Genomic DNA, 24,714 nt, shown 5'->3' with positions numbered 1-24,714 from the left:
GCCAGAACCCCAGCCGGCTTATTAACTGAAGCAAACCCCATGCTTACCTGCTTTGCCACTCTCCTCCACCTTCGTGCTCATTAGACAGGCTATAAACTTGTTATCCACTTGCTGGAGAACCTGCCATTCATTCAGACAAACAATGTGACAGTAACAATTAGCCAAGGCTTACCCGCATCAAGAGCTAAGCTAACACTGTACATGCTAACACCCACAGCCGAGACCCCGGCGAGGAGCCGGCTAGAGGCCCCACAGGTGAAAGTGCTCTTACCCGAGTTTCGCCTTTGGGATCACAGGCAGCAGAGAGCTGACTCCTGCAAGCTGCTCTCTGACACATACGTGAGCTCGCTCCCGACAAACACACAAAGACTTGTTCTAAAACACTGACTAAGGTGCTGCTGACGGTGAGACAGTTCTGAGATGGGGTGAAAGGATGGGTAGGGGGGCCAGGCTGGGACAGGAAGGTCGCTAGCTGGCAAGGTCAGAGTACCTCTGTAATGTTTCCAGCAGAGATACTCTGAGGAACACACGTGGCCAGAGACTGCTAATGAACACAACTAAATTAAAGACACTGTCTCAACGTGTAGCCCTGCCTGACTTGGAACTCTATGTAAATCAGGCTGGCCTCCATCTCACAGAGATCCACCTGTCTCCGCCTCCCAAACACTGGGATTAAAGGTATGTGCCATCATGCATTGCATAAAATACAAGTTTTCAACTGTGAAAAACCAGGAAAGCCATTTTGGAAGAGCTAGTCTAAGAGCAGTTGTAAAAGCCACCACCAGCTTCAGACCGTGGAGGCTCCCTCTGTCCAGGCTCATGCTCTCCAGAGGTCTCGATCTGGACAGAAAAGTAGAGGAGACAGGGGTGTCCCTTTTGTTAATGAACCTCCCACTCTACAGCTTCCTTAACCTTTGCAGCTTCACATAGGGAGGGTCATTCAAAAGTGAGGATTCCGCACAGTTAAGGACAATGTTGATTTATAGATAATTTGTTGGCATTTGTCATATAGTTATAAAATATAAGCTCCAAATACAGAGCTGCAGAACTGTTAAACGCCCTTGGCATAATTCATTCCCTGAAAACCTACTCGCATGCACTATTTAGAATATTCTTCTTTGCTATTGAAATTTTTTACATTTTTTGTCCTGATGATAAAAATTCAACTTTTAATCTCAGCACTTGAGAGGTAGAGGCAGGCAGATCTCTGTGAGTTTGAGCCCAGCCTGGTCTATAGAGCAAGTGCCAGGGCAACCAGGGCTACACAGGAACCCTCTCTCAAAAAACTAAAAAAAAAAATAACTATTAATAATATTATTAATTATTATTATTATTATTTTAAGATTCCAGTCAGATTAAAACAAACACACATGTGATGGCTCTTCTTGGTTGTCAACTTGACTACATCTAGAATTAACCAGAACCCAAGAGTCTGATATACCTATGGGGGATTTTTTTCTTAATTAAATTATTTGAAGTGGGAGGACCCACTTTTAATTCAGACTTTTTGAGGTGAGAAGATACACCTTTAATCCAGATCTTTGGAGTAGGAAGCTCCACCTTTAGTTGGGGCCACACCTCCTGCTGGCAGCCTATATAAAGGACGTGGAAGAAGGAAGCTGGCTCTCTGCTGCCTTGCCCTCACTCTCGATGGTAAATCCACTCCTTCACTGGCAACAGAGCCTCCTTCTTTGGGATTCCTGTGTAAACTGAAGATCAGCTGAGACATCCAGGCTTGTGGACTGAACAATTACTGGCTTCTTGGACCTTCAGTTGGTAGGCAGACATTGCTGGACTAGCTGGACCAGAGCCTGTGAGCCACTCCAATCAATCTATCTATCAGTCTATCAGTTCCGTTCCTCTAGAGAAGCCCAATACAGCATGCCTTGACTAATACGGTCTCACTCATTTAAAAAAACCCTCAATTTCACAAAAGTTAGTCTAGCGTAAACACTGCATGGGTTTGGTGCTGATTTACCTGCACTGAACGGATCATCTCTTTGGTGCTGACTTACCTGCACTGAACGGATCATCTCTTTGGTGCTGACTTACCTGCACTGAACGGATCATCTCTTTGGTGAAGCGATAGGGATACAGCACGTTGTGGATTTTAACCACTAAGCTCTCAGCCTGGCCACTGCTGACATCAACAGCAACCTAGGAAGACCCAGGAAAAACACAATTTAACTTTTAATGTCTGTGGAACTTTTTTACCAATGATTTCAAAGTCTTTGAAAATACACATTTTTTTCGGGGCTTGGAATATCCAGGTCAGTGACAGAGTACTGCTTAGCATATGCAAGGCTCTCGTTTCAATTCCCAGCACTGCAGAAAATAAATCCAAAACCAAACAAGGATTTTCATATATCCTACTAGAAATAGGATGAACGTAGGAAACCTATAGATTGTTTACAGATAAGAATAAGTTGTCTAACAATTTTTTTTATAAACACTGACAAAACCCAGAATCATTTCAGAACAATTTGTCTGTGCTCCATGATCAAGTCCTTAAAGGCAGCTTAAGTGATGAATCAGTAGTCCAGTGCTTGTCTATTATCCACACTCATTAACACACTTAGTGCAGGCTGTGACAACGCATCAAAGGGAGAACAGGGCCAGGCCACACAGACCTGTCCCCGCAGGAGAAATGGCCCTGTAAGACAGGGTAAATACACTCACTCTTCACACTGAATATACATGCTAATCCAAAATTCTTGACCTTCCAAAGTGCTGGTTTATTCTTTCTACATTAAGCACTAATTTCTGAGTATACCATCTAGAAATCTGCCTACTTTCCATTCATAATTACAAATTCATATACTCATGCATGCCCATATTCAGCTTAAATGAAGTTCAAATTTATAAACAGGCAAAGAAAAAGTACTAGAGACCCACCTCTGGGTGCCGGGCAAATACTGGGTTGTTCCAGTCTGAAAACAAGGCCTGAAGTGATTCACGGACAACAGCAGCATCCACAGCATCTAGGGCAAAGGGGACAGCTGCCATCAAGAACTCAGAAAAGAGTGTCCTCTCCTGCTCAGCTACGGCTTCCAGACCAAGAGTAGACACATTATCCCCACACTCCACACTCTCTGACTAGAGCCTCTACTGTGTCCCTATATTCGTTTTGATGTTACTTCTTTGTTCTGCAGAGCTCTTACCATGTAGCTCTGTCTGGCCTAGAACTCACTATGTAGACCAGGCTAGCCTCAAACTAGACTCAAAAGTGAGTCACAAAGACTCACTTGTTTCTGTCTCCTGAGTGCTGAGTTTAAAGGTGTGCACCACCACTACCCAGCTTGGTACTACCTTTTTTTTTTTAGATATATTTATTTATTTTGAATATAGTATTTTGCCTGCATGTAGGTCAGAAAGGGTGCCAGATCTTATTTCAGATGGTTGTGAGCCACCATGTGGTTCCTGGGAATTGAACTCAGGATCTCTGGAAGAATAGCCAGTGTTCTTAACCACTGAGCCATCTTTTCTGCCCCTGGTGCTACTTTTAAAACTAGTATCATGACAGCACCTTCTGAGACAGCTTTTCTGCAAATTGTCTAGAAGAGTGATTCTCAAACTTCATAATGCTGTGCTCTTTATTACAGTTCCTCATGTGGTGGTGACCCCAACCATAAAATTATTCCATTGCTACTTTATACTATAATTTTGCTACTGTTGTATATGTAATTTAAATATCTGATATGCAACCCAAGGGGTTGCAACCTATGGGTCAAAAACTGCTGGTCTATACCAATGCTGGAGCCCTTTTCACCTCTGAGCCATCTTTCCAGGCAGAAAACCCAGGTCTGGTTCCTGGCACCCACACAGTGGCTCATAACCATCTGTAACTCTAATTCAGAGAATCTGATGCCCTCCTCTTGCCAACGGCATTGGATACACATGGTGCACAGATATGCATGCTGGTAAAACATCCATACACAAAACAAAACTAAGTAAGTCTTAAAACAAAAGAAGAATATTTCCAAGTGCATGTACAGAAAATACTACAGTTCCAATTTTCTTGTTGCCTTTTGATAAAAATATACTTAATTGATTTTAAGAAACAACAAAAACAAAAATAATAGGTTTCTTTAGGTTTTTTTCCAAAGAATTTTACAAAGATCAAAGTACTGTAATATGGAGAAATTCAATCCTTAAAAATAAGAAACGTTTCCCCGGTCTCAGACACCATAGCCTACGCATAATCACCCAGCACCAACCGCCAGTCTGGAAAAGCAATTTCTGATCTGTATGCATGCACCGAATCACTTAGCTCTGCTGCTCAACAGAGCCGTGGGGAATTCTGGCTCCCGAGGCACAGCTGGTGCCGACCACGCCTCAGAACGCACCCCTGCTCAGTCTTCCGCAATGAGCGGGACAGGGTGTACCAGGTGTCTCCACACAACCTCTGGCATTGCTCTCACCTCTCGCCTTTGGTCTCATCATAATCCTCTCCTCCTGAGCTCTCGGAAGGAAAGGAAGAATAAGGTCGCTTCTAAAAGGATGGCACCTGTACTGGACCCCTACACAAAGAAAGAAAAACCGACACATTTGAACTCAACATACAAACTATAAAAATTATGTAAAATCTTTCTCTGCAAACTAAATGAAGGCAGAAGGCAGACTACTGAATACATGGAAAATCAGAACTTTCAATGAAACCATCGCTAACTTAATTACATTAACACATCATCTCTTTATCATAGATGTGACTTTCAATAGTGCAATGTGCAGGCTGCAGGGACACACGAGGCATTGTCTTCAGACATTTTCCACGGTCATATCCCGAGTAAATGAGGCAGCTACTGGAATCCAGCAGATAAAGGCTGGGTGCCACTAAATACCGGACAAGGTATAGTTATTCAGAAAAGTCTTGTCAGACACACCCTTGTACTTCATGATCACCCACAACCTGCTGCAGCCTTTACAAATGCCCAACTTTTAAGTGTCTTACCCACAATCTGTGGCCCTACTATAACCATGATTGCATTGCATTATGTAGCTATCCCTAATATCCCTAATAAATGCTGAGAAGTCAGATGAGCTTTAGTGTGAGAACACCTACCACAGTGTGACAGACAACAAGTACTGGATGAACCTGTGCAGAGATGAACGCCTGGCAGAGCTGGAGACGGCTCAGCGGTTAAGTGCACTGGCTGCTCTTCCAGAGGTCCTGAGTTCAACTCCCAGTACCCACATGGTGGCCCACAACCATCTGTAATGGGATCAGATGAATGAGTGGATGAAAGGTACCCTATTCAAACACCAGTCTAAACGCTAACCATCTGGAGGAACAGCAGATTTGAGTCTTAGAAACAACTCTGAAGAGACAGTTTTGAAAAGCCTGGAAAATTAGCTCAGTGGTGAAGAGTACCAGCTGCACTTCCAGAGGACCTGAGTTCAGTTCCCAGAACCCACACAGTGGCTCACTGTAACTCAAGTTCCATGGATTTTTTTTTTTTTGATTTTCGAGACAGGGTTTCTCCGTAGCTTTTTTTTTTTTTTTTTTAATTTTTCGAGACAGGGTTTCTCCATAGCTTTTTGGTTCCTGTCCTGGAACTAGCTCTTGTAGACCTGGCTGGCCTCGAACTCAGAGATCAGCCTGCCTCTGCCTCCTGAGTGCTGGGATTAAAGGCGTGCGCCACCACCACCCAGCAAGTTCCATGGATTTTGATGCCCTCTTCTGCCTCCATGGGCATGAGGCATGAACATGGTACACAGACTACATATAGGCAAAAACATTCAATACATAAAATAAAAATAAAATAAAAAGGATGGGAGGAACACATAACAGAGCTATTGAAAAAGACAAGCCTGTCTGACAAAAACTAAAGCGAGAGTCGGGCGATGATGGCACACGCCTTTAATCCCAGCACTTGGGAGGCAGAGACAGGTGGATCTCTGTGAGTTCGAGACCAGCCTGGTCTACAGAGCTAGTTCCAGGACAGGCTCCAAAGCCACAGAGAAACCCTGTCTCGGAAAAAAAAAAAAAACAAAAAAAAAAACCTAAAGCGAGAGATTACTTGAAGTAAGGTTGTATAATAAGAGACTGAGTGAGGCCTGGGCAGTGTTGGTTGGTACATCTTTAATCCCAGCACTTGGGAGGCAGAGGCAGGCAGATCTCTGAGCTCAAGGCCAGCCTGGTCTGCAGACCAAGTTCCAGGACAGCCAGGGCTACACAGAGAAATCCTGTCTCAAAAAACAAAAAATCAAAACTAAAAAACAAAAGAGAGAGAAACTGCCTTCACTTCCTGATCTTCCTGCCTCCACCCCCCAAGTGCTAAAATTAGTGGAGCTTTACCGTTTCTCTTAGAAATTCGTTACACATCTACATTTTCATATGCGCCAGTCATGCCCTAATGCCCCACTGTGAAGAGCCAATTCCATGTGAATGGAGGGTGTGAGGTGCTACTTTTTCAATGATCCTGTCTTGATAGCAAAACTAATTTTCATTTGGAACTTGACTTAACACGGCTCTCAAAAGTTCACAAGATACGGTAATCCAGATGGCACGGTGCACTGAAGTAGTTTCAACCCCAAATCTACTTAACAGGAGCAGATGTTTATGTTGAGTGTGGCAGCTAAGATTCCCCCTCCTTTCTTTTGGCAACAACCACCCCACACTTGAACGTAATCCAGTTATTTTTTGGCGCTGTTTCAGAAGCAGTTCCATTTCAGGAAGATGAGGTGCCGGCACCTTAGATGTTCCTCTCTGATAAGCATTCAGCACATACAAACCAGTACATATGACCTAGACTGGAAAGCACATAAAGATGCCTTAAGGGCAACTGGATAGTCTCAAGAGCAATACTGAAAATAAAGGGTTTTCTCCTCCTATGAAATTCTCTAGAAGTTACAACAGTGATTTTTTTCCCATAAGGAAAAAAATTGAAAAACATTTAAAACTAAAGGATTTATTTAACATCAGAACCTCCAACAAGAAATATTTATCCTAAGGAGACATTGTAATTTGCAATTATATTCATACAATTTTCATTCTTTTACAGCATGAGAGACTTTTTCTCAAGGATGCATATTTAATGTTTATCCTACTAGTGAAAGCCGAGATTACAGCCAGATGGAAATCAGCTTCACCGGCTCCCAACATCTGGCTCTCAACACACTGCCAAAACAATGTCACTTTTAATGTTGCCTGAAACCTGAGAACCCAGAGTCCTAGACCAGGCTCTGGTGTTGCTTTGTAGTGTGACCTGAAAACCATATTATTATCAACTTCTTGTATCAGAAATTCATCAAGTGGATTGGTAGATATAATAAAGTACATTTGAAAAATATAGTTATGAAGGCACCTATCTAGCCTACATTTTGAAAAATGTTTGGCTAACTCCTACTTTCCAGGGGAAGCTCACAAAATCCCACTGCACTGACCTATGTATCCTACTGGGAACTTAAGATAAGTAAAGAATTTCCCCAGCCTTAGGCTGGCAGCCACAGACAGAAGCAGTCATGTCTCTAAAGACAAATTTCTAGAAGTATATTTGGGAAGAAAGGGAAAACAGAATAGATAAATACTGCGGGTCTTTTTTAGCCACTAGCAGCACAATTTGATTAAAATGAAGTCCATCCGTCCCCTTCCACACACATATGTCTCAGACACATGTAGGTACCTTTATATTCTTTATCAGTCGTCACAAAATTCTCACATTTCAATATTGTCAAACCTCAAGAATCTCCGTATGCCTTAAACACAGTTTAGGTTTTAAAACTGGCCTTCAGAAGCCAGGTGTTGTAGTACATACTTTTAATTCTAGCATTTGGAAGCAAGACCTAGCATGAGTTCAAGACCAACTTGGCTACAAACAGTTTGAGGCCAGCCTTAGCTACACAGCAAGACCCTGTCTCAATATTCCCAACCCCCAAACAACATAACAATACAACGTGGCTTTCCAAGGCTGTCTGCTGGCCACCTCTGTGAACAACTGTATTGCTCTTTGGCCATTGTTCTTCTTCATACTTACCATTCTCGAGAAGGACATCCACAGCCACAGTCGTCAGGTCTCTGGTGCAAGCAGTCTGAACATCTTCCGTGGGAGCGACAAACGTGCTTAGTCCGGTTGTTCTGTTGATGTAAACCATTCTTCCCAGCGTTACATCAAAATGCTGCTGCCAACCCATAGGGTATGAATTAGATTCTTCATTTTCGGAACAAGATCTTGCTTTAGACTCATCATTCTGGGAAGAAATTCCATCTTGGCCGGCAGTGGTAACTTCTACCTGACCCGTGATCATTCTACTGGGAGACTCAGGAGTCCCTGTATGTTGCTCTGAAGATCTGACGAGAACATCTGAATCTTTCCTGGCTTTAGAATCACTGCAGGGCAACGGCAAAGGAGTTTCAGGGTTCTCTGTGTGGTCCACTACATTGTGAGAATGCACTGCACTGTTGTGGGTGGAATTATCCTGGGTGGCAGGATCTGGTATCAGAAGCATGTCACTCTTTATTTTTTCGTGTTTATTTTTAAATAATTCACAAAAAGGTAAGTCTAACCTAGTGCTCTGGCTACTGTCTGTCCGACTGGAATCCGAACCTGGAAGTTCACTAATATGGCCTGTCATCTCCATTGTTCGAAGCTCCTTTTCAGAACCTTTCCGTCTGGATAATTTTGAAGCAAGTGACTCAGTGGACTTCTCAACATTGGAATGTTTTCTGTTAAAGGGAGAGAATTCTGCCAGAGTAATAGGACTTTCTCTCAAGTGAGGCATCTGTTCTAGGCAAGCTTCTTTGGAAAATGGAGATTTTTCTGACTGCAGGACGTGACTTACTGGTTGACAAGTGTCACAGTGCTCCACGGTAGCGATCTTACCACCATCAGGCATATCTAAGTGGCTCTTGTCATTTAGTAGAATGTCAGGTTCGACCTGAGCATCACCATGGGCCCTTACTTCGGTGTTATTTTCCTCTTCTGTATCTAGAGAACTGATAACCTTCCCATATTGCCTCTTAAATCTCTCTAAAGACCCTACTTGTGAACGCAAGCTTAGCTTCCTACGGCCTGAGCGTCTGGAGGGATGCATCATCTTCTCTGTTTTCTTACTACCATTTGAAGCATAGCTGCACCCTGGGAAGAAGGGTGCGTCAGGCAAAAAGCAACCTGTGTGTGGTCCTGTACCACCTTCCTGAAAAAGAGCCAAGCTCTCATCCGCTGCTACTGGGTTGTTCTCTGGCCCATAACCTGTGTTTGTCCTGCACAATTTTTTGTGGAGCAGTCGAGCAGATTCTGTACTTAAAGTGCTTGTTAAATCGGTGTCTGGAGTCTCGAGTGCGTGGTGTGCTCTGTTTCCAAATGTCTCTTGGGCACTTACAGGACCGGGTCGGACATAATTTTTAAATGAATGCTCTGCTTCACTTGATTTAGTGTGCACATTCTGTACCACATGAGTTATAAAACCAGTAGAGCATAACTTAACCTCTCCATATCTAAAAACATTGACTCTTCCAGGACTACTCGGCTCTTTTTCTCCTTTTTCCTTCTTTCTCTGTGTACCCTGGACTCTAGATGCTGTTGTCTCAAAAGGCAGAGGTTGGTACCCCACTTCGGTAGCATCTTCATGTTTCTCCAGTAGGCTCTGAATCCTACTATTTGGGGGAACGTTGGCAGCCATGACATTAACAACAGGGCTTATTTTCTGTATTTCTACATCTGCCTCACTCTCCTCAAAGAGATGATGCGTCCGATCAGGGCTTGAAACCATTTTTGGGCTAGTTCCATGTGGACTTTCTGAAGTCCTCTGTTCCAAGAAAGATTTCTGATGTTTCTCGTTTTCTCCCTCTTCTCCCAACACCCTTGATGCTAAGTGAGCGCTGTCTTCGCTGTGTGATGACTCTATCATTTCACTATGGCCCAGGCCGTCTGTTTCACAACTGTGCACTGAGTCAGCTGTCTGTTTTCTGGTGGCTTCTGAATCCCCAGAATTCTGTGTGTTTCTACTTTCTATAGTAGCCGTTCTTTTCACAGCTTTTGACTGTAAATTCAACATTTCATAGGAATCCAAAATATTAGTGCACGCTTCCTGGAAACTACTCTGGTCACACTTCTCACGAGCAGACGCCTGTGTCTGCAGAGTAGCACCAAACAAACCAAAATCGTTGTCTTCATTAAAGCCCTTAATAGCTTCACCTGATAACTCTACAAACAGGCTTTCTCGCTTTAAAAACCTTTTGACTCCTTCTTGAATACACACCAACAGGGTATCCCAGTTCTGAAACTCGATCAGAGTTTTGGCGGGCTCCATGCACACGTCATATTCACAGCATTGGCACTGTACATTGATGACATAGATCCCATGGAGTTCGGGGGCAGAGCGGTGCCGAGGACTGGAATTCATTTGCCTACTGGCAGAGCCATTCTTTGGCCTACATATAGTACTTTGTTTTCTTAATAAAAAGTCAATGAGTTTATGCAACTTTGTCCTTAAAACCAGTCTTCGGTTCACAAACAAAAACTGCATATTCTTATTGTAGTGCGCTTCAGAGCTAATGTAGCCACCAAACTCAAACTCCTTATATTTAAAATGTACTTCTCTTAACTTTTGAGACTTGCCCAATCCATAGATTTGACAAAACCGAGAACATGTGTCTTTGGTTTTGGGGAGCTGGAGAACCATGGCACCAGAAACATCATTCCTCAAAGAGAACGAGACAGAGGGGTGCATGAGGGAGATGGCTTCCACCCGCTGCCTGACCTTCTCAAACTCTAGTCTAGGGTCCATGCTCTTCCTCCTCACAGGGAACTGGGAGAACAGGTTATACACGGTTACTGTGGTCCCCACGCTGGGTCTAGTCAGATCTGCTTCACAGGCGTCTAGGGCTTTCCCGTTCTGAAACATCTTCACAAAGGTTTTCATAGCCGTGCTTTTCTTGGATGAAATTTCCACAGCACTCGCCATGTCGGCGATACTTGCCAAGGCCTCTCCTCGGAAACCATGGAACTTTGGGTTCTCCAAGTCCTGTATTGAGCTGCATTTGCTAGTAAAATACCGGTTTCCCACCTTCTCTATCTCATCACCCGCCATCCCAAGTCCATTGTCTATCACTTGGACTTGGAAGGTTTCCATATTCACCCTGACGGCCACACATTTTGCTTCCGCATCGATACTGTTGAGGATAAGTTCCTCGACACACTGGCCCAAGGAGATTATGGCCAAACCGGAACGCAGTTTGGCTTGGACTTCATCTGACAAGCACTTGATCATGGCAGGGAGACATGTGGAGAGAATGCCAGACGCGGGCTTCCTTCTCTGACTGGAAATAACCACCTATGAAAAAAACAAAAACAAAGAACACACAAACCCTATCAAACCTCGATTATTTAGCATTACTGACTTCTCTCAAGTATTATGAAGAACTACGGTTTGAGGAAAATAAAATATTAAACCAAAATATGAAACAGAAGTATACATCTAATTTCTGGACAGCACATAAAACTCATGCCTGGTATAATGGACCTCGATTCCAAAGAAGCATTCATAATTTCATAATTTTCCCTGTTCCTAAAGTGAATGCCCTAAAGAGAAACCATAATTATACTTGATGTTGACCCGTAAAGACACTATTCAAAATTCTAAGCACTTCACTAAAAACAGATGCCTAAATTAAATTCAGCTAAGAAACGTTAGCTAGAAATTATTCATGAAAAAGATCCAAGCTTGTTTCATAACGCTTATACATTACACAATATCCATGGCTTTTAGAAAAACTTTAGTGTGCTAAGACACTGTAAGTAAGAAAGTGAGACAACGGGACAGAATTAAAGTCAAACATATCAAGGAGAGACAGGTAGTAAGAGATTACAATTGTCACAATTACTTTCTGAGGAGAGGCGGGAGGGGGCGGCGTGGGGGCTAAAGCAGGGAAATTCCTTTGCCTGTAAGTTTTCTACCATTTGCTGTTTAAATTCTGCTGTTGCTTGATAGTTCGCTGAAAAGTCCTGATTACTAATATTCTTTTGTACTGATACGCTCGGTCCCTATATATCCCCAGAACACAACATGGCAATAATAATGATGGTATGGGGTGGTCTGAACTGATTTCAAGTTTTCTTGCAAGTACAAACAAATCCTAAGAGTCTAGGTCTTTAGAGGTCTCACTTCCTTCTTAATAAACGAGCCGGCGGCAGGGCTGGCTTTTTAAAGCCTGGGCAAACTGGGGCTACGTTTGCTTTCTAAGACAATGAACTTAGCGGCCGTTGGCAAACGGGGTGAATGTTTAATAAACATTGTGATTACTACAGTCCCAGGGTCTAGACAGTCCAGGTTCCCGTGCAGGAAGCTCGCGCCTGCGCAGTCCACCCGCCCCGCCGCTCCCGAGGCCCCTCCTTCTGTGGGGCCCCCACGCTCCTCCAGGCAGGCCCGCGGCCGTCACCACAGCTCTTCTGGTGTTAGACGGGCTCACGGGGCCAGATTTCAACACGCGCTTTCCCCCTTCACCTCGAATCTCCTCCATCAACTCTCGGGACCAACCGCTTCCGATGCCGGACGCGCGCTCTAGAGCATGCGCTTCCGAGACGCCGCGAGCCTGGGTCTGCACGACGTCTCGTGCGCAGGCGCCAAGGTGGCCCGGCTGAGAACTTGGCTCCTTCACCTGACTAGTTCTAATTAGTGCTCGCGCCCTAGTCTCTTTTGGTATTGGGTGATAGGCTGTTTCCAGTAAGTTTTGGTTTGTTCCCTTTCTCGTTCTCTTTTTCTTTGCAGGTACTAATATTTCGTTCCACTTATATTTTACTTGTTTCCTTAGTCTTTGTTCGCTAGATTGTAAACTATGCGAAGGTGGCCTTTGGTTTTGTATACTGCCGCGACCTGGTGGCAAGTAGACATCAGAGAATGCAGAATGTTCTTAGAATTAATGCTAAGAAGTCAGACCTCCTCTTCTCCCTCGCCCTCTCCTTTGGTTATTCAAGACAGGATTTCTCTGTGTAGCCCTGGCTGTCCTGAAACTCACTCTGTAGACCAGGCTGGCCTCGAATTTACAGAGATCCCCCGCCTCTGCCTCCCTCTACCCACTTAATTTGCAAATCAGAATGCCAGGATTCCCTTCATTGATTTTTTTTCTTTTTTTTAAATTTTCCCAATACCACCACTGCTTTTTCCTAAGTGAAGGAGAACAGAACTCTTAACAGCACAGTGAGAATGTTTTGGGAATTATTAAACTAGCCTCACTTTTTTGCCTTCTGTCTCATTTTCATTGAAACCTCCTCTCCTGGGCCCTGCAACTTTTTTTTAAAAAAGAATTATGTATTTTACATATATGGATTTTTGTCTGTAAGTACATGTGCACACCAGAAGAGGGCATCTGATCCCATGGGACTACAGTTGCAGACAGTTGTGCATTGGGAATCGAACTCAGGACCTCTGGAAGAGCTAACAGTGTTCTTAACTGCTGAACCTCCTCTCCAGGCCACCCCTCCTCCCTTTAATGGAAGTTACGACCAACTTTAAAATAAGTATGTATTTGTTTAGTTACTAATCAAACCAAATCAGACTTCTGAGGCCAAGGAACAAGATTCTGATTATTGCTCAGTTTGCCAGGGCTCCATGACAAAAGGCCACAGGCTGGGCGCCTTAAGTAGCAGTTTTTTCCGCTGCCGGTTCTGGGAAGAGGCTGAGAGTAAGATGTCAGCCAGGGTTTCCTCTGAAGCCTCTTCTTGGGTTGCAGCTGGCTGTCTTCACATTCTTTGAGCACACACACCAGTCGAGCAGGATTGGTACTTGGGTTAGGGTCTGAACATACAAATGAGGGGAGGGAACAGAGTCCAGCCCATAACTACTTTATGTGATTTTCTAACCCATGGAAAAGCAATGAAAGCGGATGTTCCAAGAACCTGAAAGCCAAAAGTCCAGCACATCATCTGAACACTTCCAGCCAGACCTGGTGGCTTTGTTCTTTCCACACATTTAATCTGAAGAAACTGAGTAACAATTCACAGAAATGACTCTCACAGTCACTTCTTCCCCTTCAGACCTCTTTAAACTACGACAAGTCTTCCTCTCATAACACTGATCGAATACATCATGTTGCCCAAAAGTTCACTAAAGATTTAAGCACAATAAGCATAAGGTTCTAGTGTGGTTTTATTGGTTAGAATTGTACACAATTGCATTCCATCATACATGTAATACACGGTAACTTTCAAATGCACAGCTAAAATAACTTATAAAATCTAATACTGAGCACAGAATAGTGCTTTATCAGTAAAAAAAAGAAGGGAGATAATTTTGAAAATATTAAATTCAGGTCATTATTTTACAATTTGGAAATCTGAATAATCCAGCTTTGAGATGACTTTCTCATTGTTGAAGTTCGCTCTGTCGATGTGGGATTTGGGACTTCCTCTCTTCTCCAGCCATTCCTGCATGCGCCGCACTTTGGAGATGGGGCCTTGCAGCTGTCCTTGTACTGTGCCCCGATCGGTGTTCTGGACCCAGCCTACCAAACCTAGCTTTTTGCCCTCAGCCTAAGCGGAGAGAGAAGAGAAAGAGCGATCCAGTGAGGTTGCACAGAACAAAGTGAGGCTGCACTCTGTGGCCAGAATCTTGGCCTGGAGTCAAACCACTGAGACTAATTTGACATTGTCCAGAAAAATCAAAGCAGGCACCAAGGAGAATCCTGTGGCTGACTTTAACATCAAGAGTAGCTACTCGATTCCACTTCCCTTTTCATTCTCCAAAACTCAGCGCTGAATTCCTGACAACTTCCATTATGCAGTAATGAGCACGGTTAGGACTAAAGAGTAAGCCCCGAAAGATCCCTTTAAAATGCTTTCCTAAGGCTGACTCTTCTGGGCTCCTGGCCTTAGAGCTCCTTCATTTCTTTTCTTTTCTTGAGACAGTTTCACTATGTAACATTGGCTGACCTAGATGGAACTTATCAGGTAGTCCCAGCTGGCCTCAATCTTCCAGCCATCCTCCTACCTCTGAATGCTGGGATTAGAAGTGTGCACTATCCTGCCCAGCCAAGTAAATTGAAGTGGGAGAGACCCTGAGTGGGTTTTGTGGGGGGGGGTGTTGTTTTGTTTTTCCGTACAGGGGCTTTACCTAGGGCCTTATACATGCTACCTAGGCAAGTATAACAGCTCTAAGATATACCCCAACCCTCATTTTCTTGTCTCTTAATCAGCAATCTACTGGGTGCATTAAACAGAAAAAGCTTGAAGTTACTTGATCCTTCCCTTTGCCTTTAGCCAGGACCACACGTAAATGAATCCAGATGAAGCGATCCTTTGTATCTTTAAAGATCATTACACAGTATTTCACAATTTCCTGGGCAACACAACCGTTGTTTTTACTGCAGAGGTCTCTCTAACCCAACATGTTTACATTGCACCAAAAGCCCACTTTCTGTCCTATTTGGTAGAGAAGGAAAGCAGCCGAGATTGGGCTCTAACACTAAGGGGTTCACGAAGCCCTGTGGCTACCATGCTTCCATCTGACTTGTTAAGTCATGGGCCTGGCCACTGACGACACTGGCTGCTCTAAGAGACCAAACAGGCAGCCTGGAGAAACCAGGCCATGTCCCTGCTACAGCTCTCTCTGGACCAAGAATTTAAAAAGCCATGCTGTGTTATAGCTTCAGAGCTCACAGCCTCTAATATATGGTCCTATCTGGTTTCTCGTTCCTCCATGTTCTTACTCCTGTAGACTGTCCTATACTAAATCCTAAAATAACTAACTGACAAATTCTAATACTGAAAAGACAGAAGAGTCAGATATTTTCTTTTGTTTGGGGGGTTTTATTGAAGGTTCCATCTGTGGTGGCTATCTCTGTTTTTTTTGATATTTTTAATATGCATATACAGAGAGAGTGCAGTATGTGAGCGTGTTGAGTGCTGGCTCCCATGGAGTCCAGAGGAGGGTGGTGCCAGGCTCCCGGAGCTAGAATTAGAGGTGGTTATGAACCACCCTATGTGTGCTCTGGCAACAGAACTTGAGTCCTTTGGAAGAACAGTGAAGGTTGCTGAGCCATCTCCCCAGGCTCCTAGGTTACCTTTCTTAACAATACTCCTTTCCATTACAAAAACATACTTTTAAATTACATTTACTTATTTATTAGGATGAGGCGTGCATACCGTAGCACAGTGTGGAGGTCAGAGGACTGCCTGCAGAGGCCCGCCCCTCCTCCACCTCGTGGGTCCTGGGGACTGTTGAACTCAGTCCACCGGTCTTGGTGGCAAGTGCCTTTACCCACTGAGTCACCTTACCAGAAAGCCTGTAAGCCCTGACATGTTGCCTGATCTGATGTACTGTCTGTCTCTCATACAGCTCTCCTACCTCGAGGCATGGCCACAGACCCCCACTGTCACAAGGTTCTCCCAGTAAAGCTCATGTCTAAAGGGAATCTCATGCCAATTCCCTTTCCAATCCTGCTGCTCCTTATCCTAATGTTCTTTTTTCTCTCTAATAAGTAATCACAAAGTCTTTAAAGCTGAACATGAGGGAGCTGGAGAGGTGGCTCAATGGTTAAGAGCACTGGCTGCTCTTCAAGAGGACCTGGGTACAATTCCCAGCACCCACAAGACAGCTCACAACTGTCCATAACTCAAGTTGCAGGGGATCCGACATTCTCACACAGACATTCATGCAGGTAAAACACCAATACACAAAAAATTTAAAAATTATTTAATTAAAAAAAAATAAAGTTTCTGGGTAATGGTGGTGCACGCCTTTAATCCCAGCACTCAGGAGGCAAAGGCAGATGGATCTCTGTGAGTTCAAGGCTGCCTGAGACCAAAGTAAGTTCCAGGACAGCAATGGTTATTATACAGAGAAACCCTATCACAAAAAAATCAAAAACCAATAATAATAATAATAATTAAGAAAAAGAAAACAAATGCTTACAAATCTACAGATAGAAAAAAATTCTAAAAGCGAGGCAGTGGTGGAACACGACTTTAATCCCAGCATTCTGAAGGCAGAGGCAGGAGGATCTCTTGAGTTCGAGGCCAGCCTGGTCTGCACAGCCAATTCCAGGACTGCCGCTAGAGCTATACAGAGAAACTCTGTCTTGGAAAAGAAAAGAAAGGAAAGGAAAAGAAAAGAAGAGTCCCCAAACAGCATTTTCATTATCAGTATTTGCTTTTCTGTATTCTAAACTGTCTCCAAACTTGGGGTGGAGGTGGGGCAGGTAGAGAAAGATGCCCTGTAATATGTGTTCCCTTTTCCTCAACAACGTAGATTCCTCTATGAGCATGTCACCACCATTTACGAAATCACAGGAACCTGCCCTGCATAAGCAGTGGTAACGCTAACTCAAACCTCGCTCTGACTTTCAGCATTTGACAGGTGCTTCACAAAAGAACACAAAACAGAAAGCTGGGTTTGTCAGTTAGTAGAGTAAGAGGTACTGACCACTGACTCCCTCTTCAGAGATTCAGGTCTGAGTTTTCAGCATCACAGTCTCAGCAATATGACACTTGGAGGAAAGTGCTAAGGACAAATACCTTTTTTTTTTCCCCGAGACAGGGTTTCTCCGTAACTTTGGAGCCTGTCCTGGAACTAGCTCTTAAAGACCAGGCTGGCCTCAAACTCACAGAGATCCACCTGCCTCTGCCTCCCGAGTGCTGGGATTAAAGACCTGTGCCACCACCGCCTGGCCAGATCTGCATCTTACTAGGCAGGGTTGCACATGATTTGGGCAGTCAACAGCCTGATCGCCCTCTGCTGAAGGCAGAAGGGAAATTGAGATTGCCCTTGTGCACTGGTGAGATTAGTGCTAGGGAAACAGAGGAAGAGGCTGCCACGTTTGTTCATTCCCTCAAATACCCCCATTACTATAAGGGGAATACCAGACTCACCTTTGATGTTAACACCTATATTGGAATGAATAGAGTTTTGTGTTTGTTTTTGTATTTTGAGAGAAGGGTTCTCTATGTAGTCCTTGATGTACTGAACTGAACTTGCTATGTAGATCAGGCTGGCCTCAAACTCACAGAGATCCACCTGCCTCTGCCTCTGAGTGCTGGGATTAAAGGTGTGTACCACCACGCCTAGCCTGGTAAGGTATTTTAATAAGGAAAACTGACATTAGAAAGGGTGGATGCTCTTGTTCTTGTTCAAGGACAGAACGAAAAAGAAACTGAGGTCTTGAGAGGATGCTGGAGGGGCAAACTTGCGGTGGGTATGACGGTGATTACATAACTTACATCAGTGTGATCAGTTCACCTAATGCTATCTCTATCTTGACAGTAGCTTTCCTATAAAAGTGACTTGGCTTGGTTGACAGTACAACAGGATGCTTAGGGGTATTCTCCTTCAGAAGAGTCTAGATGCTGCCTTACCACTGCTTGAAAGAAACCAGTCGGAAGCCGCTTTCATTTGCATCGTGTTTTACAGACTGCAAAACAGTCTCAATCCATCGCTCATCTCCAGCTGCAACTGTCCCCTTGAAGCTACCAAAGAGCCAGCCTCTCCGAATTCCCATTTGTCAGAACAAGGCCTCATTCCATTACCTAGTATTGCGCCCCGACACCTCTTCAAGGCTATAGGACACATACCTGAGTGTACTTGCGGAAAAACACCCTTTGAACCTTCCCAAAAATTTCATAATCCACTGAGACCAAGGTGTTCCCTTCTGCCATGCTCAGACCTGTCAGAAACCAGGAAAGCAGCAAGGTGAGGCACTGTGCCAGGACCCCATCCTAACAAGAGGCTGCACCTATACTCCATCACCCCTGGGACCTCTCCGGAATCTCAGGGTCCCAGAACTGCTGGAGTAAGTGGGTGGGTTGGTGTTAACGCAAGGCCCAGGGGGTCGAGGGCCTTCACCTGTTCACCCCGCTACCCACGCAGCCCCGCTGCTGCCATCCGTCCTCTCCCCATGCGGCCCGCAATCCCCTCCACTGACACTTGGATGATCCGAGCGGCGGACACTCAGGTTTCCCGGGCTTCCCCACCAGGCGCCCGAAACGCTCCAGAGACCTCCAGATCAACCGCCCGCGCTAAGATAACCGCCGCTCCCGGAAGTTTAGAGTGTGGCTTCAACGCGGCCTGCACGCCCATCACCAAGGTCTAACCAATCATAGGTAGGTTATCGGCCAAGAGCCCGCCCGAGGGCGGGGCTTCAGGACCGGTAAACCTGGATTTGGATTGATCATGTAAACAGTCAGGCTTTCTGCTCACTGACCAGCCTGTCTGCTCCCTTTTCTGTCTCTAAACGTACCTCTTCTCTCATTTCCACGTGGGTATGGAAAGGCATAGACGAAACACTTAGAATATGTCCACTCATAAACTAAACAGTAACATGACTGCCTACTACGTGGCAAGGGCTGTTGGCATATATCCGTTGACTGTAATAGCAGAATCCTGCGCTGGAGTAGTTTAGCCATTCTTGAGATGGGAGACAGACAACAAACATTAAGCATCATAAGTAAATCAACAGAATAAGGCTTATACCCATTTTCTGGCCTGTTTTTTTTTCTTCCAATTCTCTTCCAATTTTGGGTCATGCATAACTTGGACTTGGTAGGAAGGGACAGTAAATGCACAAGATATCACGATAAAGTTATTCTATCTGGGTTCTTGGAAGCTGCCACCCAGAGTCTACCTTACTAAGACTATGCATAAATAAAACAATAAACAAATAATAAAGCACATGCAAGTGATTCATGGCTCCAGAATCTCAACTGAATCTAAAAATCCAGCAAAATAGCAGGGCAGTGGTGGTGCACGCCTTTAATCCCAGCACTCGGGAGGCAGAGGCAGGGGGGTCTCTGTGAGTTCGAGGCCAGCCTGGTCTACAAGAGCTAGTTCCAGGACAGGCACCAAAAAAACTACAGAGAAACCCTGTCTCGAAAATCCAAAAAAAAAAAAAAAAATCCAGCAAAATAACCAAATTGCATGCATTTACTTTTAGAAAGAGAAAATTACGAAGGGGTTTTTAGGTGGGGACTGCTAAAATGAGAACTGTCGCGTATACATTGGAATTCAGCTACCCTTAGGATTAAAAATGTGTATGAAACAAATTGTGTGTGATGTTTATTGCTCCTTTTGGGTTGCTTGTATATATTAGATCATTTCCCAACACCAGTCCCATTTGTTAATATGTCGGGTTGGCCGACTGGGCAAGAGGAGACAGTTTGCTGGGGTAGCTGTGGAGATCCACCATGGCAGCAGCTCTCCATTACAGAGTCCTGAAGCCTTCCTGCTGGGAGGTGAAGGGGCTGGACTGGACGGTGTCCTTGGCAATATTCGAAAACAACACTAAACAGTGTATCCGACTGATGTCATTTCTCTAAAACTCATTTAAAATAAGTTTCCCTATAGATTCCAAACCCATTAAGCATCATATGGACAGAACACCATATGGTGTACGAAGATGAATGATACATCATCTCTGCCCTCAAAGAGTTCTTTATCATAGACAAATGTGAGCACAGAATGACAAGATAATGTGCAATGTGGTAATGCATTTCATACACATTCTTGGGAGTTCCTCACGAACCAGCCCTGCATTATAACAAGACAGAAAGCGTTGTGAAGAAGCAGAGATTAATTCTGACTGGAAAGACTGAGAAAGGGCTTGTGGAGAAGACCGCATTTTTCCATAGTTACAGAGTCACAACCAGAAAGTGATGTCGCCAGGATTTAGTTTCAGGCAGCCAGTCCAAAGTCCACTCCCAAAATACGGCCTTCTACCACTCCCCAGCTTGTGGGTAAAGTTGTGCCCGTCGGCAAGAAGGTAAAAGTGGTTGTGATGAAGCCGGGAGCACTCACCGCCATGTGCACGTCAGGACCTCTGGGGAACCTTCTGAATATATACGCCCACATTTTATTCCCATTGCTTCCCACTGCACAGCCATGGTTGAGAGCTCCTGAGATTGCCTCAGGTTATTAAAGGGAGACAGGACTACAGGGATATTCTACATCTAATGTGGAAGATAGAAAATGGTTCGAGGCCAGCCTGCTCTACAAGGTGAGTTCCAGGACAGCCAAAGCTACACTGATAAACCGTGTCTCAAAAAAACCAAATAAAGAAAAAAAAAAGAATCATTATGGAAGAGAAACTATAGATCAAAAGGCAGAATGATTTATTAGTTAAATTTAATCATTTTACAATGTATACTTGTATCAAAACCTCACATTTTATATTACTATTTTTTTTTCTTTTTTCTTTTCTTTTTTCTTTTTTTTTTTTTTTTTTTTGGATTTTCGAGACAGGGTTTCTCTGTAGCTTTTGGTTCCAGTCCTGGAACTAGCTCTTGTAGACCAGGCTGGCCTTGAACTCACAGAGTTCCGCCTGCCTCTGCCTCCTGAGTGCTGGGATTAAAGGCGTGCACCACCACCGCCCGGCCCACATTTTACATTATTATATATATAAGTATGTATATATGATTTGTATATCTTCCTGTTGTTTATGTGTGTATGTGGACACGCATGTGGAGGCCTAAGGACAACCTGAAGTGGCGTTCTCCAGATACAACTCCTTTTTTTCTTACAGCAGCATCTCTCACTGCCCTAGAACTTGCTGAGTAGGCTAGACTGACTGGCAGGGAGCCCAGGAGTCACCTGTCTTTGCATTCTCAGAAGCAGGATTACAAATCTGTGCCACCAAGTCTGGCTTTTTAAAATGTGGGTCCTGGCAACTGAGTCAGGTCTTGACTAAGCGATCTCCACAACCACAATGTGTACGAGTTTTAAAAGACCTACTTTGTGAATTTGTGCTGCTTCTTTTCTTTTTGAGACAGAGTTTCTGTGTAAACAGTCCTGGCTGTCCTAGAATTCGTTTTGTAGACCAGGCTGACCTCAGACTCACAGGGAGCCGCCTGCCTCTGCCTCCCAAGTGCTGGGATTAAAGGTGTGCGCCACCACCGCCCGGTTTCTGTTTCATTCTTGAGCAGGAGCTGTGCTAATCTTAGTATCAATTTTTAGTGTACATGCTTCCAAAGTCCTATATACACTTTTTAATTAGTAATCTCTCCCTCCTTCCTCCTTCCCTTCCCCACTCTGTGTGTGCACACACACACACACACACACACACACACACACACACTTTTGTTGCTTGGGAATGGAATCTAGGTCCTGTGCATTCTAAGTATACCTTCTACAACTGATTGTAAACCCAAGCCCTGTTAATATCTCAAGAAAGCTAGGAAAGAAGGTTTTAGAATCCTCATTTAGAAAACAACAAGGACAGATTTGGGACGCAGGTGCTGATGGTGAAGAGGGTAAAGCCATCCATCCCACAAGAAACACAGGCAGAGCATGAGAGGATACAGCTTATTATGAGAAAAAACTGCAGCTGTAAACGCAGTAGAATTTGTAGGTCAGTTGGAAGAGATGGTTAGAAAGAGCTAGGAAGATGATGTATGCTTTGAGGGGGAGAGGACATGAAATAGAGAAACAGCAGGCAGAGAATATGGAGATCACCAGTGTTCGGTCCCATGGATTGGGGCTCCTGGGAAGCTGTCGTGAGAAGGTGACAGGTGAGTAGTTAGAAATTTATAACTGAGAAGACTATCGCTAAGCAGGGGATATTTTTTAAAAAAACATTTATTTTTATTTCATTTGCATTGGTGTTTTTTCTGCGTATATGACTGTATGAGGGTGTTGGATCCACAGACAGTTGTGAACTACCTATGTAGGTGCTGGGAATTGAATCCAGGTCCTTTGGAAGAGCCGCCAGTGCTCTTAACCACCGAACCATCTCCCCAGCTCCCCAAGGAATATGTTAAAATAAACATAGACAAAATTCCAGATTTCAGCATCTGGGTAGAGATAAGGAAGAGAATGCCTCTAACTGCATATACAAGGAAAATAGGAGTGCTTGGAAGAACATCCAAACTTAGGAGGCCAATGAGGGGGAAAGTATACATGCCTGAAACCTTAACAGAAGTAGATGGAGCAAGGCTGAGAAAGAAGAGAGCAAGAGGACACAGGAGTAGTGAGGATAGCATGAACAATAAAACAGAGACAGAGAGTGGGGTTCAACCTGAAGATCAGAAAAGCAAAGCAGCCGGCCACGAGAGAGCTCTTATCTCTAAGAAATCCTCAGACTAAAGAGAAAGAGTTCCTGTCTCATCCTGGTTTATATTCCTCTCTAGTGCCAAGGTTAAAGGTATGAGCCACCACTACCAGAATCTATTTCTGAATTGGTCTTGTGTAGTCCAGGTCGGCCTTGAACTCACGGGGATCCATCTGCTTCTGTCTTCCAAATCCTGGGATTAAAGGTGTGGGCCACCACAGCCTGTCTTCTAATGGTTTAGTTTTACCTTCTGGTCTTCAGGCGGCTTTATTTAGAAGACATAAATGAAATCTCACTATAGGGAATTGAGTTTTAAGGCAATGAATGATCAACACCGTCCAGCGAATAGGCTGCAGAAATAGAAGCTTGCCTTCTTGCCTTTACTCATGGGAAGGACATGAATAACTGTGCAGTTAACAGGCTAGCAGAAGTCAGACCGCAGGGGCCTGGACAAGGAGGAGGAATAAGGAAAAGTGTGTGTGTGTGTGTGTGTGTGTGTGTGTGTGCAGGCCTATATCCCAGCCTGGGGGAATCTGAGGCAAGCTGATTACATAGGCAGGAGGGCCAGGGGGCTGGACAGGGAGCCTGTCTCAAAACAAACACAAACAAAACAAAACAGAAGAAGAAGAGAAACAAGTAGGAAGGGAGTCCAGCGAAGTGAAACTTTTTTGCACGAAGAAGTCATGCATATTTTAAAACCACAGATTAACACGGAGGGTCCTGAAAGTAGTTAAAAGGGATGGATGCATAGGGAAAAGCCATAGAAGAAGACTTTAAGCAGGGAGAAGCTGAAATTTCCCTGGGCCCGAGTCACTGGGAAAAGTCTGCAGTGTGGAGAGGCAAAAGGGACAACTGGGAATGAAAACAACGACCGACAATCTGCTCTAGAGAGCCCACCAAGGAATTTCTTTGTAGCACAGAAAAGCTGACATCTGATATTTTGAAGGATTAACGGGACTGCTGTCCACTTTATTTCCCACGTGCACGAATCTTCTCCTTAGTTACAGGAAAAAACTGAGCTGTCTGTTCCAAAAAGCTTATCCAAATGAACTGAAGCACGAAGAAGACAAATAAACCCTCTTCTGATGTCGAAAAGTTACAGGGGATCATTTACTGTTGAAATCAAGCTACGCTCATTATTGGCGATCTGGTACTTAACTTTATTATCATTACATTTGGCTGAGTCATTCCGGGGCCCAAAGTAGAAACGGTCAGATTTACCTCGTAAGAGTAAAACATTATAATAGTATCATAATTAGATTGGCCTTAGAAACTACCCTGGGACGATAACACGTAACAAAATAAAAGTAAATCTGATCTCAAGCGCCAAAGCATTGCAAGGGGAGAACAGCCCAGGAGCATATAGCCTGGAGCTTTGCAGCCCTACCTGGGGCCTGGGAGCAGCAGCCAAGTGCGCTCAGAAGGGCAATCAGCAGTCCCACTCCCGCTAGCCGGGCAGATCCCCGAATCTTGTGGCAGGGTGACTCCGCAGCCCATCTAGGGGCTCCACCCTTCTCCCTAAGGTCTGGGAGCATCGTTCTCAAGGAATGCAAGTTCTTTGATGTAGCCCCAGAAAAGCCTCTCCTCCCCTCGCCCCAAGGGCAGCGCTGATTTGAGCTGCAGAGTTGGCTGCACCCTGCGTCAAGTGACCCGCCGGCACTCTTACCCCACCTTCCTCCACCCCAAACCCATCTTCGGGGCAGCGCCGGACCGCTTGTGGATTGCGCCTGCGCTGGTCTGGGATT

General features: G+C 44.4%; 2 protein-coding genes across 7 annotated transcripts in view; both read right to left on the bottom strand.

Moving 5' to 3' along the window:
• Window positions 1-12,536, bottom strand: part of Mlh3 (mutL homolog 3) — a 34,037-nt gene extending 21,501 nt beyond the window's left edge. For 3 of the 5 annotated variants that reach the window (XM_075947569.1, XM_075947570.1, XM_075947571.1), the window contains exons 1-7: window positions 12,445-12,536; window positions 7,977-11,274; window positions 5,063-5,212; window positions 4,422-4,520; window positions 2,896-2,981; window positions 2,053-2,157; window positions 48-120 (exon numbers count right to left, since the gene is read on the bottom strand). In XM_075947569.1, coding sequence (XP_075803684.1) covers window positions 48-120; window positions 2,053-2,157; window positions 2,896-2,981; window positions 4,422-4,520; window positions 5,063-5,212; window positions 7,977-11,211 — 3,748 coding nt within the window. In that variant the 5' untranslated portion in view covers window positions 11,212-11,274; window positions 12,445-12,536. The remainder of the gene's footprint in view (window positions 1-47; window positions 121-2,052; window positions 2,158-2,895; window positions 2,982-4,421; window positions 4,521-5,062; window positions 5,213-7,976; window positions 11,275-12,444) is intronic. The other 2 variants (XM_075947572.1, XM_075947573.1) reach the window with 1 other exon arrangement.
• A 1,531-nt stretch (window positions 12,537-14,067) lies between these two features.
• On the bottom strand, window positions 14,068-24,519 carry Acyp1 (acylphosphatase 1). Of its 2 annotated transcripts, none has more exons than XM_075947435.1 (3): window positions 24,357-24,519; window positions 18,504-18,595; window positions 14,068-14,468 (listed from the first exon to the last, which is right to left on the bottom strand). In XM_075947435.1, exons 1-3 carry the CDS (start codon window positions 24,502-24,504, stop codon window positions 14,253-14,255), a joined length of 456 nt encoding a protein of 151 aa, XP_075803550.1. In that variant the 5' UTR covers window positions 24,505-24,519; the 3' UTR covers window positions 14,068-14,252. The 2 variants fall into 2 exon arrangements, with proteins under 2 accessions (XP_075803550.1, XP_075803549.1); XM_075947434.1 differs by lacking the exon at window positions 24,357-24,519 and adding an exon at window positions 18,854-18,985.
• Between the last annotated feature and the right edge of the window lie 195 nt (window positions 24,520-24,714).

Source organism: Microtus pennsylvanicus, chromosome 14 (assembly GCF_037038515.1).
Source record: "Microtus pennsylvanicus isolate mMicPen1 chromosome 14, mMicPen1.hap1, whole genome shotgun sequence".
Taxonomy (NCBI): domain Eukaryota; kingdom Metazoa; phylum Chordata; class Mammalia; order Rodentia; family Cricetidae; genus Microtus; species Microtus pennsylvanicus.
This window is presented reverse-complemented; position numbering and strand designations above follow the sequence as displayed.